General features: G+C 46.1%; 1 protein-coding gene across 1 annotated transcript in view; it reads right to left on the bottom strand.

The window, feature by feature from the left end:
* LOC144174542 (uncharacterized) overlaps positions 1-27,626 on the bottom strand; it is a 39,586-nt gene that overhangs the window by 11,767 nt on the left and 193 nt on the right. The window contains exons 2-16 of the mRNA XM_077703294.1: positions 26,234-26,457; positions 22,052-22,162; positions 19,756-19,817; positions 18,735-18,921; positions 16,759-16,889; positions 15,489-15,615; positions 14,547-14,629; positions 13,738-13,818; positions 13,242-13,342; positions 11,505-12,696; positions 10,742-10,887; positions 10,551-10,662; positions 7,754-9,124; positions 5,040-5,207; positions 4,207-4,320 (exon numbers count right to left, since the gene is read on the bottom strand). Coding sequence (XP_077559420.1) covers positions 4,207-4,320; positions 5,040-5,207; positions 7,754-9,124; positions 10,551-10,662; positions 10,742-10,887; positions 11,505-12,696; positions 13,242-13,342; positions 13,738-13,818; positions 14,547-14,629; positions 15,489-15,615; positions 16,759-16,889; positions 18,735-18,921; positions 19,756-19,817; positions 22,052-22,162; positions 26,234-26,398 — 4,151 coding nt within the window. The 5' untranslated portion in view covers positions 26,399-26,457. The remainder of the gene's footprint in view (positions 1-4,206; positions 4,321-5,039; positions 5,208-7,753; positions 9,125-10,550; positions 10,663-10,741; positions 10,888-11,504; positions 12,697-13,241; positions 13,343-13,737; positions 13,819-14,546; positions 14,630-15,488; positions 15,616-16,758; positions 16,890-18,734; positions 18,922-19,755; positions 19,818-22,051; positions 22,163-26,233; positions 26,458-27,626) is intronic.

Genomic DNA, 27,626 nt, shown 5'->3' with positions numbered 1-27,626 from the left:
GCAGCTACCCACAATAGATTCATTATGTCTCCATTAACCCTTAGAGCGTCAAAGTTTTTTGAAAAAACTTTCCCAGATGGTCAAATTACTTTATGGTGATAAATTACGGTGATAAGGAATCTAAGAGCAGCGCCAGTATAGATAGAAATAAGGGAGTGTCGATAAAGATACATAAAAAGGGAGTGCCGATAAAGAAAATTCGAGCTTTGCGCGCCACCATTGCGATCGCGCTGCGAAACTGAAACCACGGAAGGGCGTCGACATAGACCGTGTAGCGCGCTAAAGCTAGAGAGTTCTGTTTATCTCCACAAGAAGGCAGCGCAATCAAATTTCCAATGCTCCTTGTAAGTCCTAGGAGGCGGCAGCACGTTCAGTGAGCATGCATCGTCATTATGGTGCGAAATATTGAATGGAGGGTCAAAACCGTACCCATCCGGCAAAGACCTTGCGGGATGGAAAACCACCGCCGCACATATACAGCAAAAACCCTCAAAGGGTTAACTGTGTAGTTAATGTAGACCACTGGGTCATTGGTATGGTTCTTCTTAATATAGACAATGGCTTTGTAGGAGACGTTTCAAGTCAAGATGTGCAACAAAAGCAATTTTAACTCCAATTAAATTTGAATGGAATAGGGCTGAATGGTAGCAAAAAACTTGAGTACTGGATCGAATACCAAATAGTGGAATTGTAATACATAGGTGATTCACAACAATTCCCTCCAAAAAAAGTAAAAATACGAACAAACTTCAAAATGTGTCTCTACATTTGCACTTTCCATCCAAAGGTTACCAAAAAATGCAGCATTCTAATTTGTTTTAAACTAAATTTTCTGTCTACACTTGTGCAAGGGCAACACCTTTCTGCCATAATTTGGATGGGTTCAGATATGCTGGGTCTCAAACATGAATGGATGGTGACAGAAAGGAACTGCAGAGTAAGTAGTTGAGGAAACCTCGTTGTTGTGTGGTACATGACATACTGGACCACTCCCAAAGTAAACAAGGCAACGTTACAAGCATACTTATTTGTCCCACAGCAACTGGCATTCTGACTTTCCTTTCCCAAGGCTACTTTTGCATGCCAACTTCATAGAACAATTAGTCAGCTTTGAAGGCAATCGATTCTTACACAGGACAAAGGCAGCTACTGCGCCATTTCCCTTACCCCCATTCCTTTCTTTTGGGCTTATCATCTACTGCGTGCAGACGTAACTTCTCTTCAGCACCCTGGTCACATGCCAAATTGCAAGGTACAAGTCAGAGGTCGTGCAATGCTTTGAAGATAACCACCTGTGTTGCAATTAGGGGTGTAAGTAGGAGTGCAAATAAGGAAGTGCTGGGCATTATCTGCCCTCTTTGCAGGGCGGCACGGTAAACATGATGGCGGCTTTGGTTGTGGGTAAATGCCTACTGTGACGTCGGGTTGGATGGTATGGTGTAGGCTACAGTTTGTTTAAATACCAAGGCGAGCTCAATTCAAAATGAAGACCAATATGCACGGAGCGGAAGAAAGCATAGCAGAGCCTTTGCTTGTTGTACTTAAAAACTCCCCCAATTGTGCTTAGCATACCTTACGCTCTCATGAGGAGTCTCTGCCTCAAAACTTTTGTGGGAGGTGGGAGACCACTAATTATAGTTCAGAAAAAAAAAAAAAAAAAAAGAGAGAAGAGTTGTACCGGGGGACACTAATTACTAGTTTGGCCTTAGGGAAATTACCAGCACTACACCTTCAGGGGAAAGAAAAACAGGAGCCGCAATTGTTACTGCATTTATTCGATTATAAAGCGGTCAAGAATATATATATATATATATATATATATATATAGGGTTTGGAAATGAGGTGCTCGTTAGGAAATACAGAAAGAAATGCCGGCAGTCTACAATGCCAAAGAAGGCATAGGGGAATGGTTAGACTATTTTTTACCGTTAGTGAAGTTACAATATTTTTTTTATTAATTACACGAGAAAGAAAGAAAGAAAAACACGCGCCCAGAGTGGGGACCGAACCCACGCCTTTCGATTAGATCTCGAATGCCGAATTGGTAAGGCATTCGAGATCTAATCGAAAGGCGTGGGTTCGGTCCCCACTCTGGGCGCGTGTTTTTCTTTCTTTCTTTCTCGTGTAATTAATTAAAAAAATATTGTAACATCACTAACGGTAAAAAATAGTCTAACCCTTCCCCTATGCAGTGGTGCCACTGATGAACGGTGATTTGGAGCAATTTTTGTATCAGCAAATTATTAATTTTGGAGCAATTTGGAGCACCTAAATGCCAGTTTTGGAGCACCTTGGAGCAACTAAACATCAACTGCTAGATATGTCCAAAGCAACTCTCAACACTAAACATTGACCAGTATCGTCCAGTAATTGATGTAGAGGTCGCCATGGAATGGGCTTCAAGATGCTTTTCACTCGTGCGATCAAAAATGGACGGCACAGCTGAAGAATAATGGCCTTCTTGTCCTTACTAGGGAAGACTTTTTTAAGGAGTCACTGAAAACGCTCCATAGTTGGCAGGCCCGAACATGCATTAAAAATAGCTTTCACAGTCAGCTCACCCAATAGCCCAAGAAGAGCCAAATAGACAATAAAAAATTCCACCAACCACAAAAATGTAGCCATATTTGGCTATTTATAGCCCCAACCTGGCATCCCTGGGGCAATGGGATTTTTTTCCCACTTATTTCGAAACAGTCGCTAGAAGTCGCCAGAAGTTTGATGCAATTAAATCCCCTAAGTATCCACGCAATAGCAAAAAATGCCACAAAACATAATTTGCAAGGTATTTTGCTCCTTTCTGGTGCAAATAAAAGGCAAAAAGGCAAGCTGGAAATGCGCACGAGAAATGCGCATGAAGCATTTTTGCATGCGATTCGTGCGCGTCGGCATTGCGCGTGCGATTTTTTAAGGCCGCGTCGACGATTCCACGCACGCGGCAGCTTCTGCCTCGCTCAGAAAATGACGCGCGGCGCGCGCGGCAGTGGGAGGAGCCTGGCGACTTGCGCCAATGGGGAGGCGCGCGCCTCATGGCGGCGGTTTTGAAGTGCTCGAGACAGCCCGGTCACGGCCGGTTGGCTCCGTTCGAGGGGGTTTAGGCTCACCACGCTGGCAGGTGTTGCATGGACGCTTTCACTGGCGACGCGGATGATGTTTTATAGTGACGATTTCGCCCACATTATAAGCTCATTTACCACACAAGCAACTTCGTGTGTGCATTGAGCGGTATTTTAGAGAGCGCTTAAAAGTGGTCACTCGAGCTCCCCACACCACTTCGCGGCCGAAGTTGCCGCCATGTTGCCGCGCCGCTCGCAGCGTGCGGGTGGGTACGCGGCAGCGGCAGCGCGCCTGTGGCGTGCGCGGCGCGTTTTCGCAAGCAGAAAACGCTCCACGAGGTTCATGCATTAGAGAGACTGGCCATTTTTCACTGCCCGCTTCACTTGCGATGGTCCACTCCGCGAGCCCAATAATCGAAGCGGGAGCTTGCAGCCGAGCGCGTCATGCATGCCGCGAAACGGCGCTCCCGCTGGCTCTCGGGGCGGAGAGAGCCGGCAATAAACGCCACCTAAAACTACCTATTGTTCATAGCAGGAACCATTGGAAACTACAGCAGGAAGGAAAGTTTTGAGCCGCGGTACGCCAGCGCTGCAGTTGCTAGACGAAAACACTGTATCGGCGGTACAGTGACGGCGCCAACCAAACCCACCGCGGCAAACACGATGACGGGTGCTAGGGAGTTCAAGTTATCAAGCTGAATTAGTTACGCATGTCTAGAGACCACTGTGAAGTAGTGCTTGTAACAGGCTGCACGCGATTGGCGCGACACAAATTTTGGCGCACTTGCTTGCAAAATCGTGGTTTTTTATCAGGATGGCGCAGGATACCTCATTTGGCGCAAATTGGCGCATTTGGCGCAGGAGTGGCAGCACTGCCTATGTAGACTGTTGGCATTTCTTTCTGTGTGTGTGTATATGTATGTATGTATATATATATATATATATATATATATATATATATATATATATATATATATATATATATATATATATATATATATATATATCTCGAGCTTCAAATATAAGGTGGGGTAAGAGTTTGGGACTACGAATTTTGGAAAAAAAACCTCGCCTTACATTTGAATAAACACGGTAGGTGACAACAGGCAGCGACCGGTGCCCCAGTTGCCCCAGTGTTTTCTGCTCTTACCCAGGAGCTCCACAGGTGCACTTCATGGCACTGTTGTCAGCAGACTGCAAGCACTGCGTCACCCACTCCCACCGCACCTCTTCATTTTCCAAGTACTTGCGGAATGACGACAGCCTGAAGAAAGGAGGAGAACAGCGAAGAGGCGTGTTTAAGACAGTCACGAACGACATCGGCGACATCTGTAAACACCTAACTGTTGTTAGAGGCCAGGGTAAAAGCTCACTGTATGTTCAGCAAAACTTACTGCTTGATTTTTCTAACTGCTACAGAATTTATGGTCATTCAGCACAGTTCACAGCAAACCACCGCATGCTAACAACGTACAGGGTCGGCCGTTCTTGCTGATTATGCAACAAACCTATTCTGTGGCTGTTGGAACTTCTTCCTCTTCTGCATTGTAGCAGACGATGCTCACCATCTTTAGCTTCACTTTTGCCAACCAAACGGTGCCATGCACCTGCGCTGCACCCAAACAAGTTCTATTAAAGCCCTCAATCTAATCTGACGCATGCTCTCCGCTTTCTCACAACAGCTTGGCAGTAGGAGGACCTCGAGGTCCATCACAGTGACTGATTATTTTGTGAATTTTATTTATTTATTTAGCGACAAACTCTCGGTGCATTCATGAATGAAAACTTCCGCTCTCAAATGTGCAACATTTTTAACGTTAAAGCTGCAGCATGACAGGCCGCACTAGAAAACTAACGGAGCCCTCGTTCAGTAAGCCCCACTAACTGGCAACCCATTTTCTTTCGTTTCTCGAGCTCACATGCACAGAGCTCACAGAAAAATCGGGGAAGGCAAATGGGATACCGCTACAACTTGTGGCTTACATCTGGGGCAGGGTGAAGCCACCGAGAACCATTCTCATGGTCTTGCCAAAGAGAGATGAGTCCGCCACTTTGCAGAGGCGTGTGAAGTACAGTATGTCCCTCGCCGACAGCCACCCGGCCTTCTTGGCAAAGGCCTCTTCAGCCTTCTCCGGTGCCACTTCGTGCAGCCTGCAATGAGGCGCGTCATCCAGCTCAGTATGTTTACTGTTAACCGGTCATTAATTCACCAAGGGCTATAGGGGGAAAGAAAAAGCTACTGCAACAGCCCCAGTGGAGCAGACACTACCTCGCCAAGGAGCGAAAATCATTGCTCTGCACTCCTTTGTACTATCTTTGAAGTGTTTGCAGGTAATCAAAATGCACACCACAATGTAGAGTGTGCTCGGCTGGAAGAGTGTGCTCGGCTGGTACAAGATTGGAGCAGTCGGAAGCGATTGGGCAAAACTTTCGCAGTGCAGAAAATTAATGACAGCCCTATGGTAATGATAATGATAATTACAAAATGCAGTAGCAGCAGAGATGAGCACATAAAAAACTGCCCTCTCATTATTTGCAACAAGGAAATTTCATGTTAAGTTCAGCTCATGGACAACAAGAATTGGGAATAAAGAAAAGAATGGCATCCTGGAATGACTTCACTCTGACGCAACTACAATCTGCTATTGCAATTACAATCTGCTGTAACTGCAATTACGATCTGCTATAATGCAAAAGCATTTGGAGGCTACCCTAGAGTTTACCCACAAAGCAACTGCGCAGCTTCATCGAATCGCTCATTACAGTTGAACCGCAATTTAACACAGTCACTGGGATCTGTCAATTATTTAAATCAAGAATTTAGTAAAATAGAGAATCGATAAACCTATGGGAAACTGTGGGGGAATCTGCATGTGGTCATTTATGCGGGAAATGTGTGAAACTGGGTTAAATTGTATAGGTGGTATTCGTTGACAAGTTTAGCTGCCAATTTCTTCGCTTGACAACACTGGAAATGGCCACAAACATGGCCAATGCGCCACAGAGATGACGTGGCTTGGGCCACTGAGCCCGCACGCCGAAGAGAAAAAACACCGGCGTGCGTCGTCTGCTCCGTTTCGACTCGATTCTCAACGGTGGTGTCAACAGAGATGTTATTAATTGCACTGATATTGAACTCGAGGCAATACTTTGTATTCAGTGAGGTAGAGTTTGTAACGTGCAACACAGTCATGTGCTTAGCATGGACAAGTACTGCCATCCCGCGCAGCCCGACGTAACGAGTGACGGCCCACTCACACGGTTGCCTGCATGCACGCCTCGCCAATGAATACAAGCAATAATGTGACCCTTAGCAATTATGCAACTGTAATGGGGTTATGCAAAAGCAGATATGCAAAGTAATAATTGTGCAATTTTGACATTCAATAACAGCTCCACGATTACAAAATGAAGCGTCAGTTTAGGTAACGTTCAGTTTCAGCTTGGCACGACAGAAAGATACTCGAAGAACTTTTAAGACCTACTGAAATAGGCCCATGACCTACAGTTGTGAACAAACATTCAGCTAACCAGTAGTAAAACCAAGCTGCACAACACGCTAACTTTCATTGAGGACCCTGCAAGCTTTTCTCGACAATCCTGGTACTTCTGCAATGAATGTCTTGGGCGACTACTACATGCAAAAATTCACACTTGCCTGTGAGCTACCAAATGTGGTGTTCTCACGATTACAAATTCTCATTTCGCAAAAGAAATACCAATTAAAACACAGCTACCTCACATGGTATGTCCACAGCTCTCTGTGCCAGCCTGCCGCTCAATATGCCCACGCTAGCATGCAAGCCTAACTTCACGGTAGTTTTACATGACCTTTGCCATGTTTGCACCTATACCAAACCGTTAAAGAGCCCCTTGAAGGCTACTGTAGCCACTGAAGTCGTCGCTGATTTCTGGCTCTCTACCATATTGGGAAATTTGGTGACACAAAATATTCCAACCAAAACACAAGTCACTATGAACCAGCTAGGTTAGGCTTTGTCATACATGACAAGTTGCTGAAAGTCAGCGCTCGTGTTGGTTCATTCTTTTAGGGGTGAAGCCTTTTAGGGCTCGGACTGTCGGCGTCTCACGCCATCGTCGTCGTCACCGTCTCATGTCGCTGTATAGCATTATGTAGCCTTGGTACAAAAACACCAGGACACTCGTTTTCCCACGCCTTGCGCTAGAACGTTTCATCTCCATAGGAAAAACATGTACTGAAAGAACACACCAGGACACTCGTTTTCCAACACGTCGTGCTAGAACGCTTTGTGCTTCAAAGACAGACTTACAGCAAAGCTGTATACCTCTACCCCCCAACGGTTTCATCTCCCTGGACAAAAACACCACCAAGAGTGCACTTTTACACTGCATGCTTTGCTCCTCCCCAGGTTTCACGTTACGGTTTCATCTCCGTGGGCAAAAATGCAAAGGCACCAAGAATACACTTTTACACTGCATGCTTTGCTTTTCCCCAAGTTTCATGGCCCGGGATTTTTTCTTTTCTTGCGTCTTCTGCGCTGTAAAGTTTTGTCAAAGCATGAGCTTCACATGAACTCAAGAAATATTTAGTTCACAGTAAATCTTGACAGTATTGCTTACCAAAAATGAATAACAAAAAAGTTATGCCCATTGCATAAAAAAATTATATATATAAAAAATGTTCACTCTCAAAAGCAGGAAGGTTTCACACTCACAGAATCAGATGGGCGAGGAGAAGCCATGGCTGACCGGCGACTTTTTCCAGCTGCTGCACAATGGCCGCCTGGCGCTCCGCTCCACTCTCTGACGGGCAGCAGAGCTTCAATTCTCGGAGCAGGCCCAGCACCACCATGCTCCATGTCTCGAAGCACGGCTCCTCCGTCAACTGCACGACGTTCCACACCACTTCGATGTCGAGGAGGTGGAAGTAGTATCGAACAAACAGTGCAGTTTTGGCATCGTTGGCGTGACCCTTGAACGACTCCGTTTCCTTGCGCAAGGTCTGACCGACCATTGGCAACCACGACATGGACGTGGCTTCGCTCTGGGAACCCTGACTAGGCGACACATCACTATGAACTGACAAGTTTCTTTGGCCAGCAAAGGAGGAGACCTCCTCTGCTACACCTTCTCTTTGGCATGTTTTCAACGAGTCGCCATGTAGCGTGAAACCATTCATGGCAACAGCGCTGGAATGTTCACTTTCCGTTGCGAAAGGTACTTCCCTTGGCACTTCCACTTGTTCACGCATAACGTTACCATCATTTTCCTGCAGGCATTGCGAAACACTAGCGGTGTTGTTGGCACAGTCTACAACGTCTTCTCCTTGCCTCTGGTGACTATCACTCACAACCCCCTCACCACTCGATCCACGCCTCAAACGACTGACTGGTGCCGTCCTTTCTACGAAGGCAACATCTGGCTGGTGCGGAGACTCATCAGGCCGAAAGTCCAGGTTGATTGAAAGGCCGCCACAGGATGAAGACATGCTCTGGAACATCATCGATTCGCTGCAGGAGTCGACGGTCGGCATTTCCGAGAGATGGAAACCGTGTTTCTCGGAGGCGGACGATCTCATCGACAGGTCGCAGTGCGTGGAGGCATCCTCACTGCCAAGTGAATTTGTACTGCTGTGCTTGGAAAGCTTCATGTCCGTGCCGATGGAGCTGCCGTTGTGGGCGGACGACACAAGTTTTTCCCGGCCTTCAATGTCGGACACCTTGGCAGCAACCTTTTCAACGCCACCCAGCGTACGAGTTTGAAAGCAGAGCATGGCTAGCTCCCGAGCCTTTTCTGCCAGTTCGGGGGCCAAGCGAAATGGATCACAGGTAAAGACGGACTTGATGAGAGCAAGCCTAAGGTTGGTCCCATGCTCGTCCTGGGAGCTGGGAGAAGAGAACGTCTCGTCCGGAGACTTCAAAAGGCTATCACAGAGGCTCGTAAGCAGGGGAACTTTCGTGGTGTCCATCGATGCAATCTGGTTGATGACGCCAATCTGAGTGGAATGTAGGGCATCGAGCCATTCTTCCAGAACCATGACAAGGCTGGGTTTGTAGTAGAATACCCCTGGGTCACTGACGCTTGAGCTGAAACAAAAAATTTCGATAATTATAAATATTCCTTTTGTTTGCTCTGCATATGATTGAACAGACAAGTTTTCGTTCGTACGACCACTCTAGTGCTGAAGCATAAAAAAAGTGCGGGCCCATCGACCTTGTGGAGGTGGTTGGGAAGCGAAGCTTTATACACTACCTACCACGGGTGACTACGGCCTGCTTGCGATAATCACGCGCTACACTGTACCTGTAACACGTTCTTTATTATTCCGCTTCAGCACGATGTTATGAACGGCCTTATGATCAGTGTGGTACACACTCAGACTTTGCGTTTCCACCGCAGTTATATTCTTCGTAACTAAGTCAATGCCTGTTCCATGGATGCTAGTCAGTTGTTTGGCATCGGTGTTGCACACGAGTCCAAACTCTGAGGACGAAATAAATGGACTATTGCCGCACACACAGCCGTTACACGTGCCGTGGGTGGAGCGCACAGCGGCATGAAAGGTCCCGTGACGCTATCACGTGGCATTCAGCGAGAACGCAAGGGGTAAACCCGCAGCTGTGCTCGGTGAGTATACACTGTCTGTCTCCCCTGTTTCCGCTTGGGCTTTTAGCTAGGGTGGCCACCTTTCCCCCAAAAGAAAACCGGCCCTCATAAGGGAAGGGGGGAGGGGGGGGTATATAGAAAATTGAATTTGTGTTGGAAAACAGACGCCACATGTTTTTCGCCATGCAATGCCAGTTATTGTAGCGTTTTTCTAGTGAGAAATCAACATAAAATTTGCACAGAAAGTGCTTAAGAGTGTCTAAAAAGGAAACCTAAACGTGATTTTCTGGAAACACGCGACGTACTTTTTTTGCTCACGTGTCTTTGCGCAGCTCGTCGGCACATATTTATTGTTGTAGTTGCTGAATCGACGCTTACAAAACGCCAAAACGATCATAATCGTGGCACAATGGGCAAAAAACCCGCTAATGACGGCCGGTTTTAGGTATGGACCGGCAACCGGCCCGCTGTCTAAGAAACCGGTCGGGCCAGTCAAAAACCGGCCAGGTGGCAACCCTACTTTTAGCTCAATTGGTAAAACAACACACTCTCGCTCCTTTTCTCTATTCGGTCCAGGTTCAATTCCTGGTGGTGCCAATAATTTATTTTATTTGTTCGCGGGAGTTTTCCATTGGAGCCGACGGTTGTGACAGAACCCTTGGCTGGTGAGCTACAAAGCTTCGCTTTAAAAGATGAGCTACAACTGCGTACTTTTAATTATAAGGCTAACAAGAAAATTCTGTGCTGCTGACCTCCCCTCCCTACACAAATCTTGCACATGCAACCTCCTGAAACCTATTTTGTTCATATGAGCCTGCTTTTGCTCTCCTGTGATGGAACATATGTTTACCGCGTGAATGGAGATTAAAAAAACAGAGAAATGAGAAAAACCATGCCAGGTTTTACCTTGCTCGTAATGTTGCTTCAACCAACTTTGTGCTGGTTGCGGGCAGGAACGACCAGAACTCGTCCCTAGCTGTCAACGGCTTGTCAAGGTCTTCTGCCTTAGTCGGCTCAGCTGGGTTCAGGAAACAACAATTATAGCGACATCATCTCCCAAGACCAGAAGGCAGCATTAACCGCCTCAGACTACAAACCTGTATTCTCCGGTACTGCAGACAGCGGTGATTGCGACAGGCCAACGTCTGTGCCCTGTTCAACTGAAAAGTACTTCAGTTTGGTTTCAAGGCCACGGAGGTTTTTCAGGATGCTGTCCTTGCCATTGGACAACTTTGACGACAGCCTGCGACCAAACCAGCAAGAACACAAGCCATCTCAAGGCAGGCGTACTTGTGCATGAAATTCAGAATTTTTCACACAATGTAAAACGTATATTTCTCACTGAATTTTGATTGATTGATTGTAGGGTTTAATGCGCCGACGCAACGCAGGCAATGAGGTGCGCCATAGTGGAGGGCTCCGGAAACATTGACCACCTGGGGATCTTTAATGTGTGCCGAAATCTTGTACACGGGTGTTTTTGCTTTTTGCCTCCATAAGAAAAGCGGCTGCCGCGGCCGGGAATCGAACCCCCATCCTTGTGCTCAGCAGCACACCGCATTAGCCATTGAGCCACCGCGGCAGGTTTCTCCCTGAATTTTGCTACAATAAAAAAGTACAGACCTTTTGTCTCTTCATATAGTCAGAGGGCATGCAGGCGTCTACTCTGTGCTAATAGATGCTGGTATGTATTCTAAATTTGCGTCACTCAACCTAAATGGTTCGCCACACACGCATTTTAATTTACACCACACTGTAGGGTTCCTCATTCTTGGAATTGTCTTTTAAAATTTCCCAAAAAGAATTTTCAAGGAGTTCAAGGGACGCAGCTACAGGCAGTAGAAACACAAATTCACTCACGTTTCTCGTAGCTTGGCCAGATCGGCGACGTTGGCCAGCTGCGCTATATCCGCACTCCGCATGGTGAAGGAAGCGGGCACCAGACTTGAGCCGTACATTCCCAGGCTGAGGTACTGATAGACGCTCTCGTAGCCAATGTCCTGCTCAGCATACATGCTGGCCAACACTTCCGGGTCCACCCGGTCCAGCGGGCTCATGGGGGAATCCAAAGGTGAGGCAGGAATGGCCGGCAGTATCCGCAAGGCGCTGCCATACGCCCTCTTGTTGTTTCCTTGGTCCGCCACGGAGCAACTGGGAGTTGGCGAGACGACATCGCAGACATCCTTTTCCGCATCCTTACTGCCGCCACCCTTCACCACTCTGCCCTGATCTCTGCTGCCGACACTGATTCCGACAAAGCCGGAACTCTTGGCGCCCGTTGAGAGCTGGTGAGGTCGTTCATAGGATGTCCGTGGCGGCCGAGATTCGTGCGCCGTCTGACGCGGCCCTTCTAAGCTCAGGCTTCTTTCCCTCTGCTTGTTGTTCGAGGAGCTCAGAGCCCTTCGAGATGGTGTTGGACTGCACGCCTTGGTCGGCTTTGGCTTTGAGGGGCTTTCTGTTGGCACAGCCCTGCCGAAAGCAGTAGCAGCAGGTTGTGGGGGGTCGCTTCCTCGCCTCGGTAGTGTTCTCCGCACCGGTCTTGGACTGGGCGTGTTTGCCTTGATCGGCTCAGACGAGTGGCATCTGACGTGACGTGGTGATGCAACACACTCGTCTTTCACTGGTTTGCTGTCCCGGCTGCGACGTTTCGTTGATGCACGCTCGACACTGACGTGTACGGTCGCTGAAAACGAAGAGTCTGGACAATCTTCTTCAGAACAATCAGGCTTGTGCTTGGGTGGCCGCTTGGCGATGTCAACATCATAGCTGTCGAGGAGCACCTTAGCGATGGAGTCAGCCAAACAGACCTCGCCGGCTTCCGCAAGTTTGTCATAGAGTTCGAAGCAGAGCTCGTTTGGCACGGTCTTTTTAAAGGCAGACCTTGGGATGTGGAGTCGGTTTTGGCAGAGGTACTGACCAGACAGTTTAGCGTGATTGTGCAGGAGGAAGCACAAAACAACTTGGGCTGGAGTGAGTAAAGAGAGTGCGCAAAATTCGTCGCTGTGCAGTTGAATGTAGATGTCGTTTCGAACGCACTTCACGTCCTTTACATCTGCAAATGACAAATAAGTTATGAGTTTCAGAGTTTTAATTTGCAACAAAAGTAGTCAGGCAACACTCAGCGAAGTTAAACAATCCCTCGGGGAACTTGTACCACGTGAAATTGGAATAAACAGAACTTTATGACTGTCCTTAGCATGATGGCAGTGCAGTAAAAAGTATGTGCTTTGCTGCTGCAAAGCACGTGGGTCGGCTAACCTGTTTTCTGTGATTGTATTAACACCACTACAAGCAATGTAATTGCTAGATCTGGCCATGCAAGGAAGATTTTGTTTGCCATCAAACACGCAAATAACGAGAAATGTATGTGTATATAATTTGACAATTGATATCAGTATAGGTGCTTAATTACAGAGTTGTCAGCTTACATTTCAACTACTCTAGTGTTTTATGTACCTAGCTTCAAACTAGCAGCACCGTTAAAGCTTTGTTACTGCAATACTAGGACAAGCATGCATTTACTACAAGCAGAATGCCAGCGCAACAAACGCTCTTCTAAGACGTGACTTTTCTGCGCATTCAGCGCCTTTTTCTCACCTCTTAGTTGGTCGTTCCACAGGACTATCTCTCCTCCTTGTGGATTGATCACATAAAGGCCATTAGAACTCCACGATATCAGAAACGGAAAGTTTTGATTGCTGGAAACCAAAGGTTGCAAGACATTAACACAAATCAACAATGAGATTTATGCGTGATGCATGTTTTTGTTTTCAATGCTGTAAATTTGATAAGGAAAGGGAAGAAAAACTGTTATAATTATGGCTCACATTAGCAAGGGAGACTAGTTTTGTCAGGTGATAATTTGCTTAAACCCTGGCTGGGAGAAACGATGTTACCATTTAAAAAAAAACGTACCAAAAGTTGTCTATATCTAGGGAAAGAACTTTAGCAATAGAAGCAGCTAGAATATTTAAGTTATAAAACTTCTGAAATTAGACATAAATACTGCTGCAGAAAGCAATACCCCAGTTAATTATTCAATTCACAAGCACACGATAAAAGGAAAAAGAAACACATCGAACTGGTACGATACCTTGCCCACACTGTGAGTAGTTTACTAAAGGCAGCCGTCGAAGCTGGAGCAGACGAGCGTTCAAACAAGCTGATATCGGACCTGGAAATTTGGAGGAGCACCAAAATTAGTCACATAGTGAGATTTTGCCCCCAGGAAAATGCCAGCTTGTTAATTTGCCTGCAAATGGCTACTGTGTTCAGTTTATAGTAGCACGCAACATAATGAAGTCTGGGAAAAGGGGGGGAAAAAAAAATTGGGGGGCGATGTTGCAAAAGGGAACAAAGTAAGGAAACAACAATGAAAACAAATGCAGTGAGTTCTTATGTGAAGGGCTGAGGGAGAGACTCCTTGCAAGTGAGGTACACCTGAGTGGTTTTGATCTTTTCCCAAATCAACCTCATAATAGATGCATACATGTGAGTCTTTTGAAGGGAAGTTGCGTTGGGCATGCTTATAAAGATTCACACAGGAAAAAACGTATCCATTCACGTGAATATTTCACTTACAAATGCTACACCAACTATAGTTCATACCACAAGCTAGCTGCAGCACTGTGGAGGCTACATTGTTGTCCCCCTCAGGGCGCCTAACTCACCGCGAAGGCAGCGACAAAAGGCGCCGGGGCCTTGCGGTGCCACTTGCCAAGAGGGGAGAAGGGAATGTCCTATTAGGACCCCCTTCACGGTGAGTCAGGCGCCCTCAGTGGGCGCACTGTTGACAACAATGTAGCCTCCACAGTGCTGCAGCTAGCTTGTGGTATGAACTATAGTCCCAACACCAAGCATTATTTTACTGGTGAGGCTTAGCCAATACTTGAGGCAGCGTACCTGTAAGTGACTAGCTTGGCAGGTGCAGTGGAAAGTGCCTCCTTGAACTGGTGCGTTTTCAACACACTACCCTTAAGGTCAGCCTGAAAAGGAAACAGAGAGAGGAAAAGCAAGATGAGTTGTGGGCTCACACTGCTGTAATGAAAACTCGAGATGACGGGTGATCCACAAAAATGAAGCGTGGAGTGCCTCGCAGGTGTACTCAGTGCTCAAATTCATGTCGTCACTTTAGGCACTGTTGGTGCTGGCCTGTTGCTGTGTATTTCTTGTGGTTCCATGGAATAGAAAATTCTTAATTTATCCCGCTAAATGTAACCCAATTTATCTCTCTCAATCTAACCTCAAGAACAGTCATTTTCATGCTAAAGACTTCAGCAAAGACACAAAATTCAGCAGACCCAAGTGAATCTCACCTAGAGTCAATTCATAGTTCTACACCGGGTCCTTTTTTAAGTTCAAAAACCGACCCTGTAAATACACATACATAAAATGTTTACAATAGCCATTAATTTAAAACGACTATGAAGTTAGCAAACAGCTTTGGCCTGCTCATGTCTCCCTACAATTTTGTTTGACGGGGAATGCTGCTTGGGGAAGTGGCCAAAGATGGGCTGTCAGCACAATCACTGGCTGACCTCGCTAGAGTGCTGTGGTAAATAATGTTACCATGATAGCTTTCAAACTTGCAAACAATGTGTCTAGCAAACAATGTGTCTAGCAACTTTCGGCAGGCATTCACCACGGTCTTATTCAAGATTTGTGACATGTCACCCCCAATTGCAAAATGACTGGTCTGACACAACAGGTTTCCATTTTGCTGATCATTTCTAAGGGAGAACTTGCTCTCTTGCCATTGAGAAGAAAAACCAGAAAGCTACAAAAAATGCAATCTTTTCACAGAAAAACTTCTCTCAGTCCCTAGCACCCCCTTTGGTTGCCTACCTGCCAGAGCCTAGATCCTGGACGTGCCGCATAAATGCATAGGGGGTCCTGGGGCTTGCTGCCCGAGTAGAAGCAGCCTCCGAACTCACCATCCCTGAGCTTCTTTCCCACCTGCGTGAACTTTTCCCTGAAACAAGAGTTAAAAAAGAAAAAAGAAAGCTATCAATTCAAGTGAAAATGCTCACAGTAACACTTCGTAGCTCCAAGAAGAGCTTGTCAAAACAATCTACTCAACGCTAAACTTTTTAACCACAGAGGAAGATGCTTCCAAGCCCCTGTAAGCATAGCTTAGTCTTTGCCAGTATCGTAGTTGACAATGGCATATGCGAGAACAATACGAGTATAGGTTGTATTCACTGGCGAGGCATGTATGCGGGCAAACATGAGTGTGAGCCGTCACGGGTTACGTCAGGCTCCGCGGGATGGCGGTACTTCTCCGTGCTAAGCGCATGATGTGTGTTGGACATCCCGAACTCAACCCCACCAAACACATAGCAACGTATCGACTCCAATGTGAGTGCGATTAACAACATCTCTGTTGATGCCACCATTGAGAATTGGGTTGAAACAGAGCAGATGGCGCATGTCGGTGTTTTTAGGGCGCAGCTCTTTGGCGGCCGTTGCTGGGCTGAGTCGCATTGGCGTAACTAAGTGAATGATGGCAAGACCAATGATTGAAAGAAAAAGCGAATGATGAAAGAAAGCAAAGGAGGAGAGTGTCACGAAATAGGGAAGGGGAGGGCGGTTTGCCGTGGTGGTGTGAGGCAGCACTCTCCGAAAGTGTGCAGTGGGGGAGGGGAGGGGGCAGTATGTTGTGCCCACACAAGCCGCTCGACGATGCGATGCTTGGTGAAAATGTGAGGGGGGCGTACGCGTGGCTATGATGTGCGTTTGCTAAGGACACAGTTCGCGGTCCCTTCGTGAGACACACTTAGCGCCGCCGACGCAGAGGCTCATCATCACTGCTGTCGAGTGAACCCATGAGTGAGTGCTGCCTCAGCGCATTGCTGCTGCACCCAACTATCGCATTAGGGCATATCGTAATCCCCAGCCAGTTTTTTTTCTTCTGCGGCATGCGGGCACAGTGGCACAAGCCGCGCCAAGTTCGTGGCACTTCGGCCATGTCTGTGGCTGTTTCCAGTGTTGCAAAGCAAAGAACACGACAGCTAAACTTTTCAATGAATACCATCTGTACCAATGGGCGCTGTGACCCAGACTAAGTTAGGAAAAAAGGTGTGTGCCACAGACAGCAGGCCCAGCGACCGCTCACCTGATGGTGTCGCCCAGGTAGCACCTAGTTAGAGTGGAAGCCAACAGCCTATCCTGGGCAAAGCTCAGCTGCACCACCCTGGAGTCCAAGCGCATCAGAGTGGTTGGGGGTGACTGGAACAGGCTCTTGGCCTGCAGCCAAGTGAAGAGAGCAAAAAGGCTTCGCTTTAAAGTAAGTGCCAATGCTCTGTGAGCGCATATACAAATAAAGTGAAGCCAAGGAAAGCACCAAATCTATCCTAATAAACTACATCTACAGAAGACACACAAATGCACATAAATTATTAAGACGCTGCCACACACGGGGGTGCCAGGTGTTCCGGTGTGGGCCTAAGCCATCATCAGGAAGCTGCGGATATTTGAGTTTTGAATTCAACTAATGTTGAACTCAAATAATGTAAAACTTCAAATGGCAACAAGCCTCTTCTTGGATGTGGTAGTTTTTGAAAAGCCAGTTAGTCCCAGAGAAGTTGAGTTGGGTCTCTCCTGAGCCTAATTGGATGGACCCCACTCAAAATTCAGCCCCATCTTTGAATAAAAAGAGTCATTCTCTGAGGCCCCCCTCCCTCTACAACTCATCACGTTTTGAAGGGACACTGAAGTGATATGTAAACATCGTGGGATTACTTGCGCAAATCTACGTCTGTAGTCCCTAGCCCATGTTTCGACCACTTACGTGACTTTATGTAGTATAAAAACCAATTCGAAAGTGCTGTCCTCCTCTTTGCATCCTCCTTGCTGATTTTCCATGACATTGCGTGTGACGCCTACTCTTGCAGGCTTGGCTTGGCTGCGCCTACTGCGCAGCTTTTCGACCCTCCAAAAGAGTCAGTCGGCCGGTTGCAGGCAGGTTGCAATTCATTCGCTCAGTTAAAACTAAACCACGACAAGATTTGCGCCCGAAAGAATGTGGCTTATTTGTAGACTGTATCAAGCTTAGTAAAGTTGGTGAAATCAAAGCATCTCCACACAAGTGCACATGCAACGCTTCACTGACATTACTTCACTGGAGCTGTAAGCTACAAAAGTGTTAGTCAAGAAATACTCATCTGGGATGCTGTGAATAGTGAAACTAAAAAAAGAAAAAGAAAAAAAAAAACAGCCTATACTTCATACTTCTTTTTCCACCAACCTTGGGATTATGGTCGAGTGGGCAAGGCGTCGCAATGGGCAGTTCGAACCCCGATTGGGCGTGTTTCTTTTTTCAAAATTTGATTTCTTTTTATTTAGGTAATATTCTCTACACTGAATTCACGATTCTTAGCTGCAACCTTCACTCCTCAACGAGTGAGATGGCAGACTGTGTGCAGATTGACACTGATGCGCTGGCGAGTTCTCGTTGGCAAAGTGTTGATGTAAGCACCGACGATTTGTGGGCACAGGGCCGAATCAGCCAACTGTCGGCCTGGTGTCAACATGCCTCCTACGATACAGGGACGAGCCAGGCAAGCTCCAAAGGTGGGGGAGTCTCGCAGTTGAGCATCTCCAATGACGTAAGGGGTGTTCAGCCGCTGTGTGTGCTTCAGCTTGCGAACGTTACAATTCTAAGCGGTGCTGGCCGGCTTATCTGGCGCATTTTACAGCTGACGAAAAGGCAGAAACACGATATGACCATTCCCGTGATATCAAGAATGCCTAACCAACGATAACTCCGGATGGCAAGCCTGTTGTTGCACGGAACCAAAACCGGAACTTGTTTGAACTATAATCTTGGATATCATCCAATCACATCGCAAGACAAATATGCGTCACTGTTGTTGGTTGTTGCCGCCTCTGCAAATGTCGCCTGTTATACTTTATGCTCTCAGGCTTTATAAATTAAATGCTGCTTTATTGGCCAGCCAAACGATGAAAAGTGTGTTCATTTCAGCCAGTCTATGCAATGCAAGCAAAAACAGAAGTGTGACAAATTCATTTCTGTGTCCCTTTAAAGAATGACGACATGCCCTGCGGAGATGCAAGCTCCCAGAGACTGACCTTGGATGTGGACACGTTGAGGACGGAGACCTTGCCGGCGTTGTCGGCCGCAAATAGGCGCGTTCCCGGGCCGTTCCACTCGAGGCAGGTGATGGCACTTCCCTTGTGCTCAAAGGACAGCTGCAGCCTCTGTGCTTGCACGGCCGGCCTCCTGGCATTGTGCTCCAGCACGACAACGTGCCCACGACTGGGAACGGAGGGACCGAAGGCAGTGTTGCAATGGGGGTCTGGCGGACATGCTGTCCATCGCTTGGCGTTCACCACAATACGCACACACACACACTTTAACTATACACGTTCTTCGAAGGAGGCCTTGACATGCTTCAATGCTGAACACGCTTACGGCTATTCATTCAAGAACTAGTGGCTACTTTTTGTGTGCTAACTTTGACAGTTCCTGATTGTTTTAGTAATTATCTGACTATTTTCAGACTAAGGGGAAAGAAAGACTGAATCCCTATCTAGTGTTTTAATATCATGTTAAAAAAAAAGTGCTCTTTGTCAAGCTCCTACATAGCGAAGGTGGCATTAAAATATCATCGCAATGGTGGGGGAGCTAATCTTCAAAGTACCCTCAGTGCCCTTACAGGTGAAGATAAGGTCCTCTCTTACGAGCCTTTCCACAGCAGCCATGTTATCTGCAGTCACTACCACCAGTGATCAGCCAGCATGCCATTTATCTGATACTATTTCAAGTCTGGAAACACTTACCCCCCCAAACAAGTTAAAAACTGTTGCAAGTGGTGGTCCACAAAAGCACATGATAATTGTTCCGACGATTCATTTAAGCCACTTCAGAACATTGTGCCGTTAAATCCATGGCGCTGCCTATGCCAGGCAGACATGCCTTAGCTCGCCGAAGCTGACTGCCCACACTAGTTGTCACCCTGTTAATTAGCTATGCAAACTGTGATTAGGCTTTACAAGGGTTGCCTTGCCTGCCTCTAGGTTCGCAGTTTTAGTATGCCTCAAAACTTTTCTACAAACCCTTGTACAAAGTTGCGAACAGCATGCTACGAACCTAGTGGCAATTCCAAGGACGTAATCATCTGGCGCCAAGGCAACCTGTGACACTGAGCCCTCCTGAAACAACAAAAGAAATCAAATTAAGGTCAGTTAACTGAAGGGTTATCCCCAATACTCCTGGAAGGAACAAACTACTAAAATCCTGCATGACATGGAGCAAAAACTGAAGTTTGGAATGCCAGAGCAACACAGCTGGAACTTGATTTAGCATGCCAATGGGAACTTGTAATGTTTCTTACAACCTTGAAATTGCTTGCAAATTCAAGAAGTTCGAATATGAGGTTTCACAAAATGTGTTTTCCTACTGTAATGAGTGAAACCCCAAAGATTAAAGATTTCTCCAAAGTCATCCACAGCTGCACATCTCGCCAATCGAGGCATACTATGGATTAATTTTGGCTGCCTGGAAGTCACTCGATGCTCTTATTGTTGTTTGCATGCACTTATAGCAAGCATTTGTTGTGTAATTATTTTGAACAAACTACCTATTATTTCTCCTCCGAATAACCAGTCGGATCCATGAAAAAAAGAGTTCAGCAGAAAAGATTCAACCCCAAGAAGCGGTTTATACACTACTAACATTTCCAGTCCCCACTGCAACATATCTTTTGGCTCATGCTGCATAACACAAAGAATTTGTTGCAGGTCTCTTCCCCAAGTTTCCCTTTGGCTTCACAAGAAACTGCCATTTCTGGCATTGAAATATAAACCCTCACATGAGTTCTGCACACTATCAAGTACCCCTAGGGCCGCTCAACATATAACAAATCCACTGACTACTGCAAACATAAACAGAATGATGCCAATGAAAGTTCACTCGCCCCGATTTTGAGGGTTGTAATGAACAGATACTCTGCGACTGTTAATGGGCCAAACCACACGAGAGCAGCCCTCAATGTACCAGTGACGGTAAAAGCGCAAGCTTTTACTCAAGATCACGAGCAGCAAATTTCAGTTTAGGCAAGCACAATCAATTGATTTCATATGAAAAGTAAACTTGGTGTTGCTTTTTGATATTAAACTGCTTCAGCTTGCTCAAGTGCCAAAAACTTCAATAGAAACTAACAAACAGCTGGTTAAATGTCAGCAGTGCAGGTTTGCATTGTCTGACAGTAGCTCTCCGCAGGTGTTCTTCAGAATTCTTACACAAGCATCCGTGTCATAGCTACTGCATTTAATAATAGTGATAAAAATTCGACTCCAGAACTAAAGCTGCTAAAACAATGAATCCCACTTCGGCTCGGATCTTTCAGGCTTCATTTCAGCCCCTATACCCATACATGGAAAAGAAGGCCAACGCTGCAAGAAGATTCAGAGAGCACCTGTGCGAACAGATGTTCGAAGCGAAAAATAGGAGCACACAATGCCGCTTGACATGGCGGAAGACAAATTGCACATCTATTTGTCTTCCCTGAAGCAACTGCGTGCAGTGGAAATAACAAAAGAAGGCCTAGTTAAATGCCAGTTGTACTTTGAAGGAGTGAGAGGGGGTGGGGGCGGTGTACTTAATACAAAAAACCAGAATTTCATCATCATCATCAGACCATTGAGGTCCACCACAGGATGAAATTTACCCTCGGTAAACACAACAGGGATGCAAAGGTACTGAATAAAAAAAAAATAAAAAGATAAAAAAAAGAGAAGAAATTGGCAGCTTTTAGTTATGGTGGTGGCGTGGGCTTGCAAACTTTTTTTCTTTCCACCTCCTTCGCTCTCTTCTCGATCCCACTAATACCCGGCGGCATACCGACCATAAGATACAACGCCTCATCAAGAACAGTGATCTTGATGAGGCGTTGATGAGGCCTGCCCTTGATTCCACCTTCAGTGCCATACTGTCCCACTACAGGCACACACGAAGAATATACCCCCCGCCCCACCCCTCCCTCCCAACACACCACGCCACGCTTTATCGCCGCCTGCAATCTGAAACCTTCTATAATCACCCCATCCTACACCACATCTCGCCGTCCCTTTTCCCCTACAACTGCCCGCACTGTCACATACCTCTCACGACTTACCACCTTGTTTTCTCTTGTCCTCACCACCCTAACCCCATCCCATCCACCAACCCTGAGCAGTGGGAGTCCGAGCTGACCAGCTCAGCACCAGAGCGACAGCAAGCCCTAGTACAACGAGCTCTGGACGCAGCTCGGACTCACGGCCTCCTGGACTTGGGAGGCTGAGCACATCGTGGTGTGCACAATAAACGTTTATTCCTCCTCCTTTTCTCATATCTACACAGCAGGTGAAGCATAAGAATTTTCCTGGAAATTGAACGTCACACACACCTTGTTTGTGATTGTTGTGATGTACGCAGTGGTGTCTCGATGGAACATGAACACATCTCCGCTTGTGGCCCCAAAGGCCAGGTACCGCTTTGATGCATCGAAACAGACATACTGGAAGAGACACAAGGTTTTAGCACCCCGATACGACAAACAAAAAGCCCTACTTTTAATTTTTTTTTTTGCCTGCAGACTTCTTTAAGACATAGCTGTCCTTAAATCTCCGTCCACACTGGAACTGGGATGGATGGGAACGTCTTTCAGCTGGCTTGAATGTATGCGCGACAATAAAGGCTCTGTTATAAAAATGATTAGCAAATCATGAAGTTGTGCTCGCTGCGTATGAAAGCTATCACATGTGACTTGCCGGCTTGTGAAGAACCAGAGTCAACAACCATCAGCATTATGAAATTTTCCTCTTCTGTCACACACCTATCCCGACATAGCCACTAGGTGAAGCTAGAGCCACTAACAATAGCTTAATGCTTCAGAATAACAACACGGACGGCCATTTTATGGTCATGAACTACAGCTGCCAGATCTACCTTCGCCAAACACACCAAAACTGCATTAGTAGGCAGTATTGTGTCTTTGTCGCCAAATAATGAAAACTACTCCACAAGCTGTCACTAATCGACTCAAAACTCAGTCGTTAATGGCCGCAATGTTATGTGACGTATTGAACGCACGTCATTGAACACCAAATAACCTCTGGAACACGTACACTTGTTTAAAAATAATTTTTGGTTTGATTTGGAATCAAAATACTTGAAACTGATAGGCTGCAGACATGCGCATAACTGGACACTACTGCCTCTGTTTTAAAAAATTAATAGGATATGATTAGGGCACCTTCGTTATAGAATTTTATCTTTCTAAATTTTTTGGGAAAAAAACTTGATGCTTTCTCAAAAGTTGCCGTGCAGGCAGAAATTGAGTTTTTATTAATGCCTTTCATGAATTCTGGTTTTATTGTTAGAAACAAGAAAATATTTCTGAGCATAATTAAGATAATTCTGGATGCAAATGCCTTTTACACAGGAAATGCACAACAAAACGACGGTAACAATGCCAAAAATGATTCCTTCAAACTTGAAATATCTCAGCAAGCATTTTGAACAAGTAGTCACCTAAGTCACCTAACAAGTCAAAATCACTTCAACTTGTTCGTTTGTACACAGTTAGATGAGCTTTTGCTGTGGTCTGGCAGAAAGTATCTCCAAACATGTGAGGTCGGAACACATTTGCATGTTTTTTGTGGTCTGCCATATAGGGACAGTAAATTGTAGAAAGAAATTTGTCTCTATCAGTAAAAAACAGTGCCATGAGCGCAAATATACCACTAACGGCAATGGCAGTTACTTATTAAGGCAGAAAATGCCAAAAGCGTCAGAACAGGCATTGCCCCCTGAATTCAAGTTCCCACACCACGATTTGTGACGTCATCTATCTTAAATGTTGAAGCGCGGATTTGTGCAGCTTGCCAAGGCGGCTTTCTGGAGCAACCCTTGAAATAAAACAAACATTCTGAAACATGGCTTAAGTGTTAGTCTCAGAAAAATGCTTAGCTCCTAACTCAAAGCAAAAACACAAATCTGTCATACAGCCGGAAGAATGACGATTAGTATTATGATCCTTTTCTTTAAGAGCAACACTGTGTCATCTGCTCTTCACATCAGTGGAGAACGAACTCAGGACTGTGCAGTTTAGGTGCAGCGGTGTGCAAGAAGTGCTTCCTGTCCTCTCATTTGTTGAATCAGTTCAACATGTTTACAGGCCAACTGCACTCAAATTTCACCTTGACCAAATTTATTTTTAATGCGTAGTTTTAATGTGTAGTAAGTACCACCAAATCAGCTGGGACACGAGTGGCAGCTCCGTGAAACGCCTCATTAATCAGTCAGAAGCGTTTAAAAAAAGCCCTGCTGCAGACCCCGCTGCACCTGCTGGCGGATCGCGTAAACAGCCATGACGCGCCTGTGATGATCCAGCCGATGGGAGTTTCTTCCTCTGGGCCAGCCACGCAGCTGGAGAACCAGTCGAGCTCTGCTGCGAACGCTTCACCCATTTGCTGCCCTGCACGCGTGCAGAGCTTGCACGCAGGTTTGTTCCCTAGCTGCTGACTGTTCGGCCATTCGCTGGACAGCTGCAACGTCATTTTAATGGCCGCACACTCCTCGATTTCACTTTCAAAATCACCTTTTTGATGACCGCTTGCGGCGTTCAAGCGCGTATCGCAGCTGTTGTATTTTGCATCTTGCTTTCTTTTTCAGCAGACTATACGGAAATAGTGTTTTCAAGAGCTCGAGATTTTCAGTGCGGTTGGCTTTTAAAGGAGCATAAAGACAAAACACAAGTTCGTGTCATTCGAAAGATTTCGTGTTTTATAGTGCCCCCAGCACTTGTCCGAATGCAAACGATGCTTTATTAACGGAGAAATTAATTAACTGAAGTTAAAATTTTGATTTTCCTGCTAAATCATTCGTTTTCGTGGTCTGCAACGACATCAGCCGATTGGGAAGCCTTGCTTACCGTTAGTCAACCTAGATGGCGCCACCACACCGGGACAAGCCGTTTACTGCCTTTGGTTTGTTTGTGAACGTATCCAAACCTGGCTTGTTTGGTTCATGAAGATGATAAACTTTACGTAAAACATGGTGCTCGCTCGAGAAATACGGTCACGTAAGACATCGTCGCTCGCGTCAATCGGCCAATGTCATCTGATACAACCCCAAAGCCCCGCTGTGCTGTGCATCTAAACGAAGCATAGTGTGCGCAGTACACATCGGTACTTCAATGTTTACGTGTGCTTCCATGACTTCCACTGTTTGTCCTACCATTCTTACTGATATAAAAAGAATGTGCCCTAAATTTAAGCGCAAATAGCTCGTTCGGCAAGATTTTGTGCCTAATTTGCGTCTGCTTTTTTCGGCCTCCACCAATCACGGAGCTGTCTGGCATAACATCATAGGTTCTGTTGCGGGAAATGAGCTAGTGGGTCGCATGGCCATACCCTTTATTTCTAATTATGTAGCTTATTTGAGCAAAGTTTACGTTAAAAGTGGTGTCAGTATGATTCTAACGAGGCAATCTTTTGAATGAACCAAAGTTGTGTTTCCGCTTCATGGCTCCTTTAACCCCTTAAGTGCTTTGGACGAGCAGAGCTCGTCCTGCCCAAACTGTCACCAAACTGCTTTGGACGAGCAGAGCTCGTCTTAGCGGAATAGGTACTGCCCTATACTGTTCAGGACGAGAAGCGCTCGTCTGCGGCTTATATTGCGTGCCATCCACTAGATGGCAGCATTTACTCGACGAATTAGTTTTCTCCTGCGGCAAGGCGCGCTTTTTGTATGAAAATATGGCGTGCGGTGGCGCCGAGCCATGCATAGCTGGCCCGTCAACTAGAAAAAGAAGCTGTTCATTTTCGTCATCTTCTTCAAGTGATGCTGATTCGGATACAGATGTTTATCTTGTCTCTGGAAGTGAAGACAGCGATGACGGTGAATTGAGCAGCTCCTCCGGTGATGACAAAGACAGCGGGGAAGCGAACATCGCCACTGCTCGCGAGTGGATCCTGCTTTATGTGGACAATCCTCCTTTGAAGGCTCATCGCTTTCCATTCTTGGCCATTCCAGGCAAGACTTTCATATTGTCATCGCCGGGTGACATTATAAAATATATTCAGCAGTTTCTAGACAATGAAATTATATAATATGTGGTAGACAAAACCGATCGCAAAGCGGCTGAAAAGTTGAAATGCTTTCCTCCCAGTGATCACTCCCGCCTCAAAAAATGGGTACCAGTGACAAAGGAAGAGATGTGGGTATTCCTTGCACTCCTGCTATTGCAAAGGTGCTTAGCCTACACAAGTGAAGAAAGATGTGGCATCTGCAACTGTTCTATTTATAAAGTTTTTAATTTTGTTAGCAGCAGGTACCTGGTTTCCTATGTATTCTTCAGAAATAAACTTTATTGTGTTGATTTGACTAACTGTGGGGTACAAATATTTTTTCAACATCAACTAGCTACTTTTTAGTACAATCAGATTCGAAATCAGCAATAAAAAAAATAGGCACTTTTGGTCGGGAAATTCTAAAAAAAATAAAGCACTTAAGGGGTTAAACACACAATTGACTCCACTGCCGCACCCAAAATAAAAGAAAATCGTGCCGTAGGAGGGAATACCTTGACCCTAGTGAGGTTGGCGATTGGAGTGCGGATGCCATCGAGGGGCTGGTACTCAGCCAATACATAGGGCGTCTGTGAAGTGGGCTCGACTCCGCCTTCGGCCATGCGCCTTGGCTGCTGTGGCACAGCCCGCTTCTTTGGCACTAGGACACGGGGGTCCATACATGACTGCGCCTCCTCGATGCTGGCACCATGCCTGCCATGCTGTCAGGTGTGCGTGTCTGCGAGGACAATTTTAACAGGCCGGGGAGATGTAGGCTGCCGCAAGACTGTGAAACTGTCACTGTACTTCAGTAAAAGGCCACTACGAAAGGGAGCACCTAGCATTCCGTCCACACACAATAATGCTGCAGTTATATTTAACCCTTTGCATAGTCGTTGAAATCTAACGACTCAACTTCTCCTCTTATAATTTAGAATTTATGACTACGCTTTCAATTGTTTTTGTTTCTGCGACCATATAATTGGCTCTTACATCTCAACACGATTCCGCAACAGAGGCATAAGCGACTTGCATTGGTTTCGTTACTGCTCCACTATCTCCACTGCAGCAAGCAGAGTTCTGGATGGAACATTTGTTGCTGTAATGGCTTCGTTTGAATGAAACACAAGATTTAACTCTAGAGGTATCTCTCGCTTCCTTCTGATCGACCTTTCACTCAAAATGTTTACACTTGTCGGCAAGAACATGACAGAAACATCCGGTGAACAGCAGGAGTTGCCTGAATGAATTGCGGGTCGTAGTCCGGCATTAACAGGCAACAACTCATGTTGCTCAGGAACATGCTGCGTCGTTGCCTTAACTGGCAATCACGCTTTAAGAGCGGGGGACCAGGTTTATCTATGTGCATGTTCGTTAAGAGTATACACGTAGATTGAAAGGAAATCCCCGAATATATCTTCACAGTCAAATTTCACAACATTCCCCGCTTGATTACACATCACTGAAGTGTCGCAGTTCAATTCAAGTGCTGACTGGCGACAGTGCGGAGGTGTGTGAAAAACGGTGTAAGAAACACAGCTGGCATTGCACAATAGCACAAGACCCCACGATTTAACCTTGACGCGGTGAAAGTATTGTGCCGCTTATTACGGTTACACTATCAAACGAATTTTTTCATTGCTCGGGCTTTCTCAAAATAATGCGTTGATAATTTTTTGCGTTGAAAGTGTTTACGTCCGGACGGGTCCCTTGTGCTGATAATGGCAAGTCGTACTACAACCGCCGCGCAGGATCACAGCAGCAGCCCCCAAATAATGACTTTAATGAAAATCTGAAGCCATATAGCTCAAGAGCTAGAATGTAATCAGTTAACGGGACGAACTACAGCAAGGAAGGCCCCAAGAAAAGCGAAATTACTGCGCCGGGCTGGCATTTAAGCCTACTAAT

The sequence above is a fragment of the Haemaphysalis longicornis genome, unplaced genomic scaffold (genome assembly GCF_048455015.1).
Source record: "Haemaphysalis longicornis isolate Haplotype H1 unplaced genomic scaffold, Haemaphysalis longicornis Haplotype H1 scaffold_3, whole genome shotgun sequence".
Lineage (NCBI taxonomy): Eukaryota > Metazoa > Arthropoda > Arachnida > Ixodida > Ixodidae > Haemaphysalis > Haemaphysalis longicornis.
This window is presented reverse-complemented; position numbering and strand designations above follow the sequence as displayed.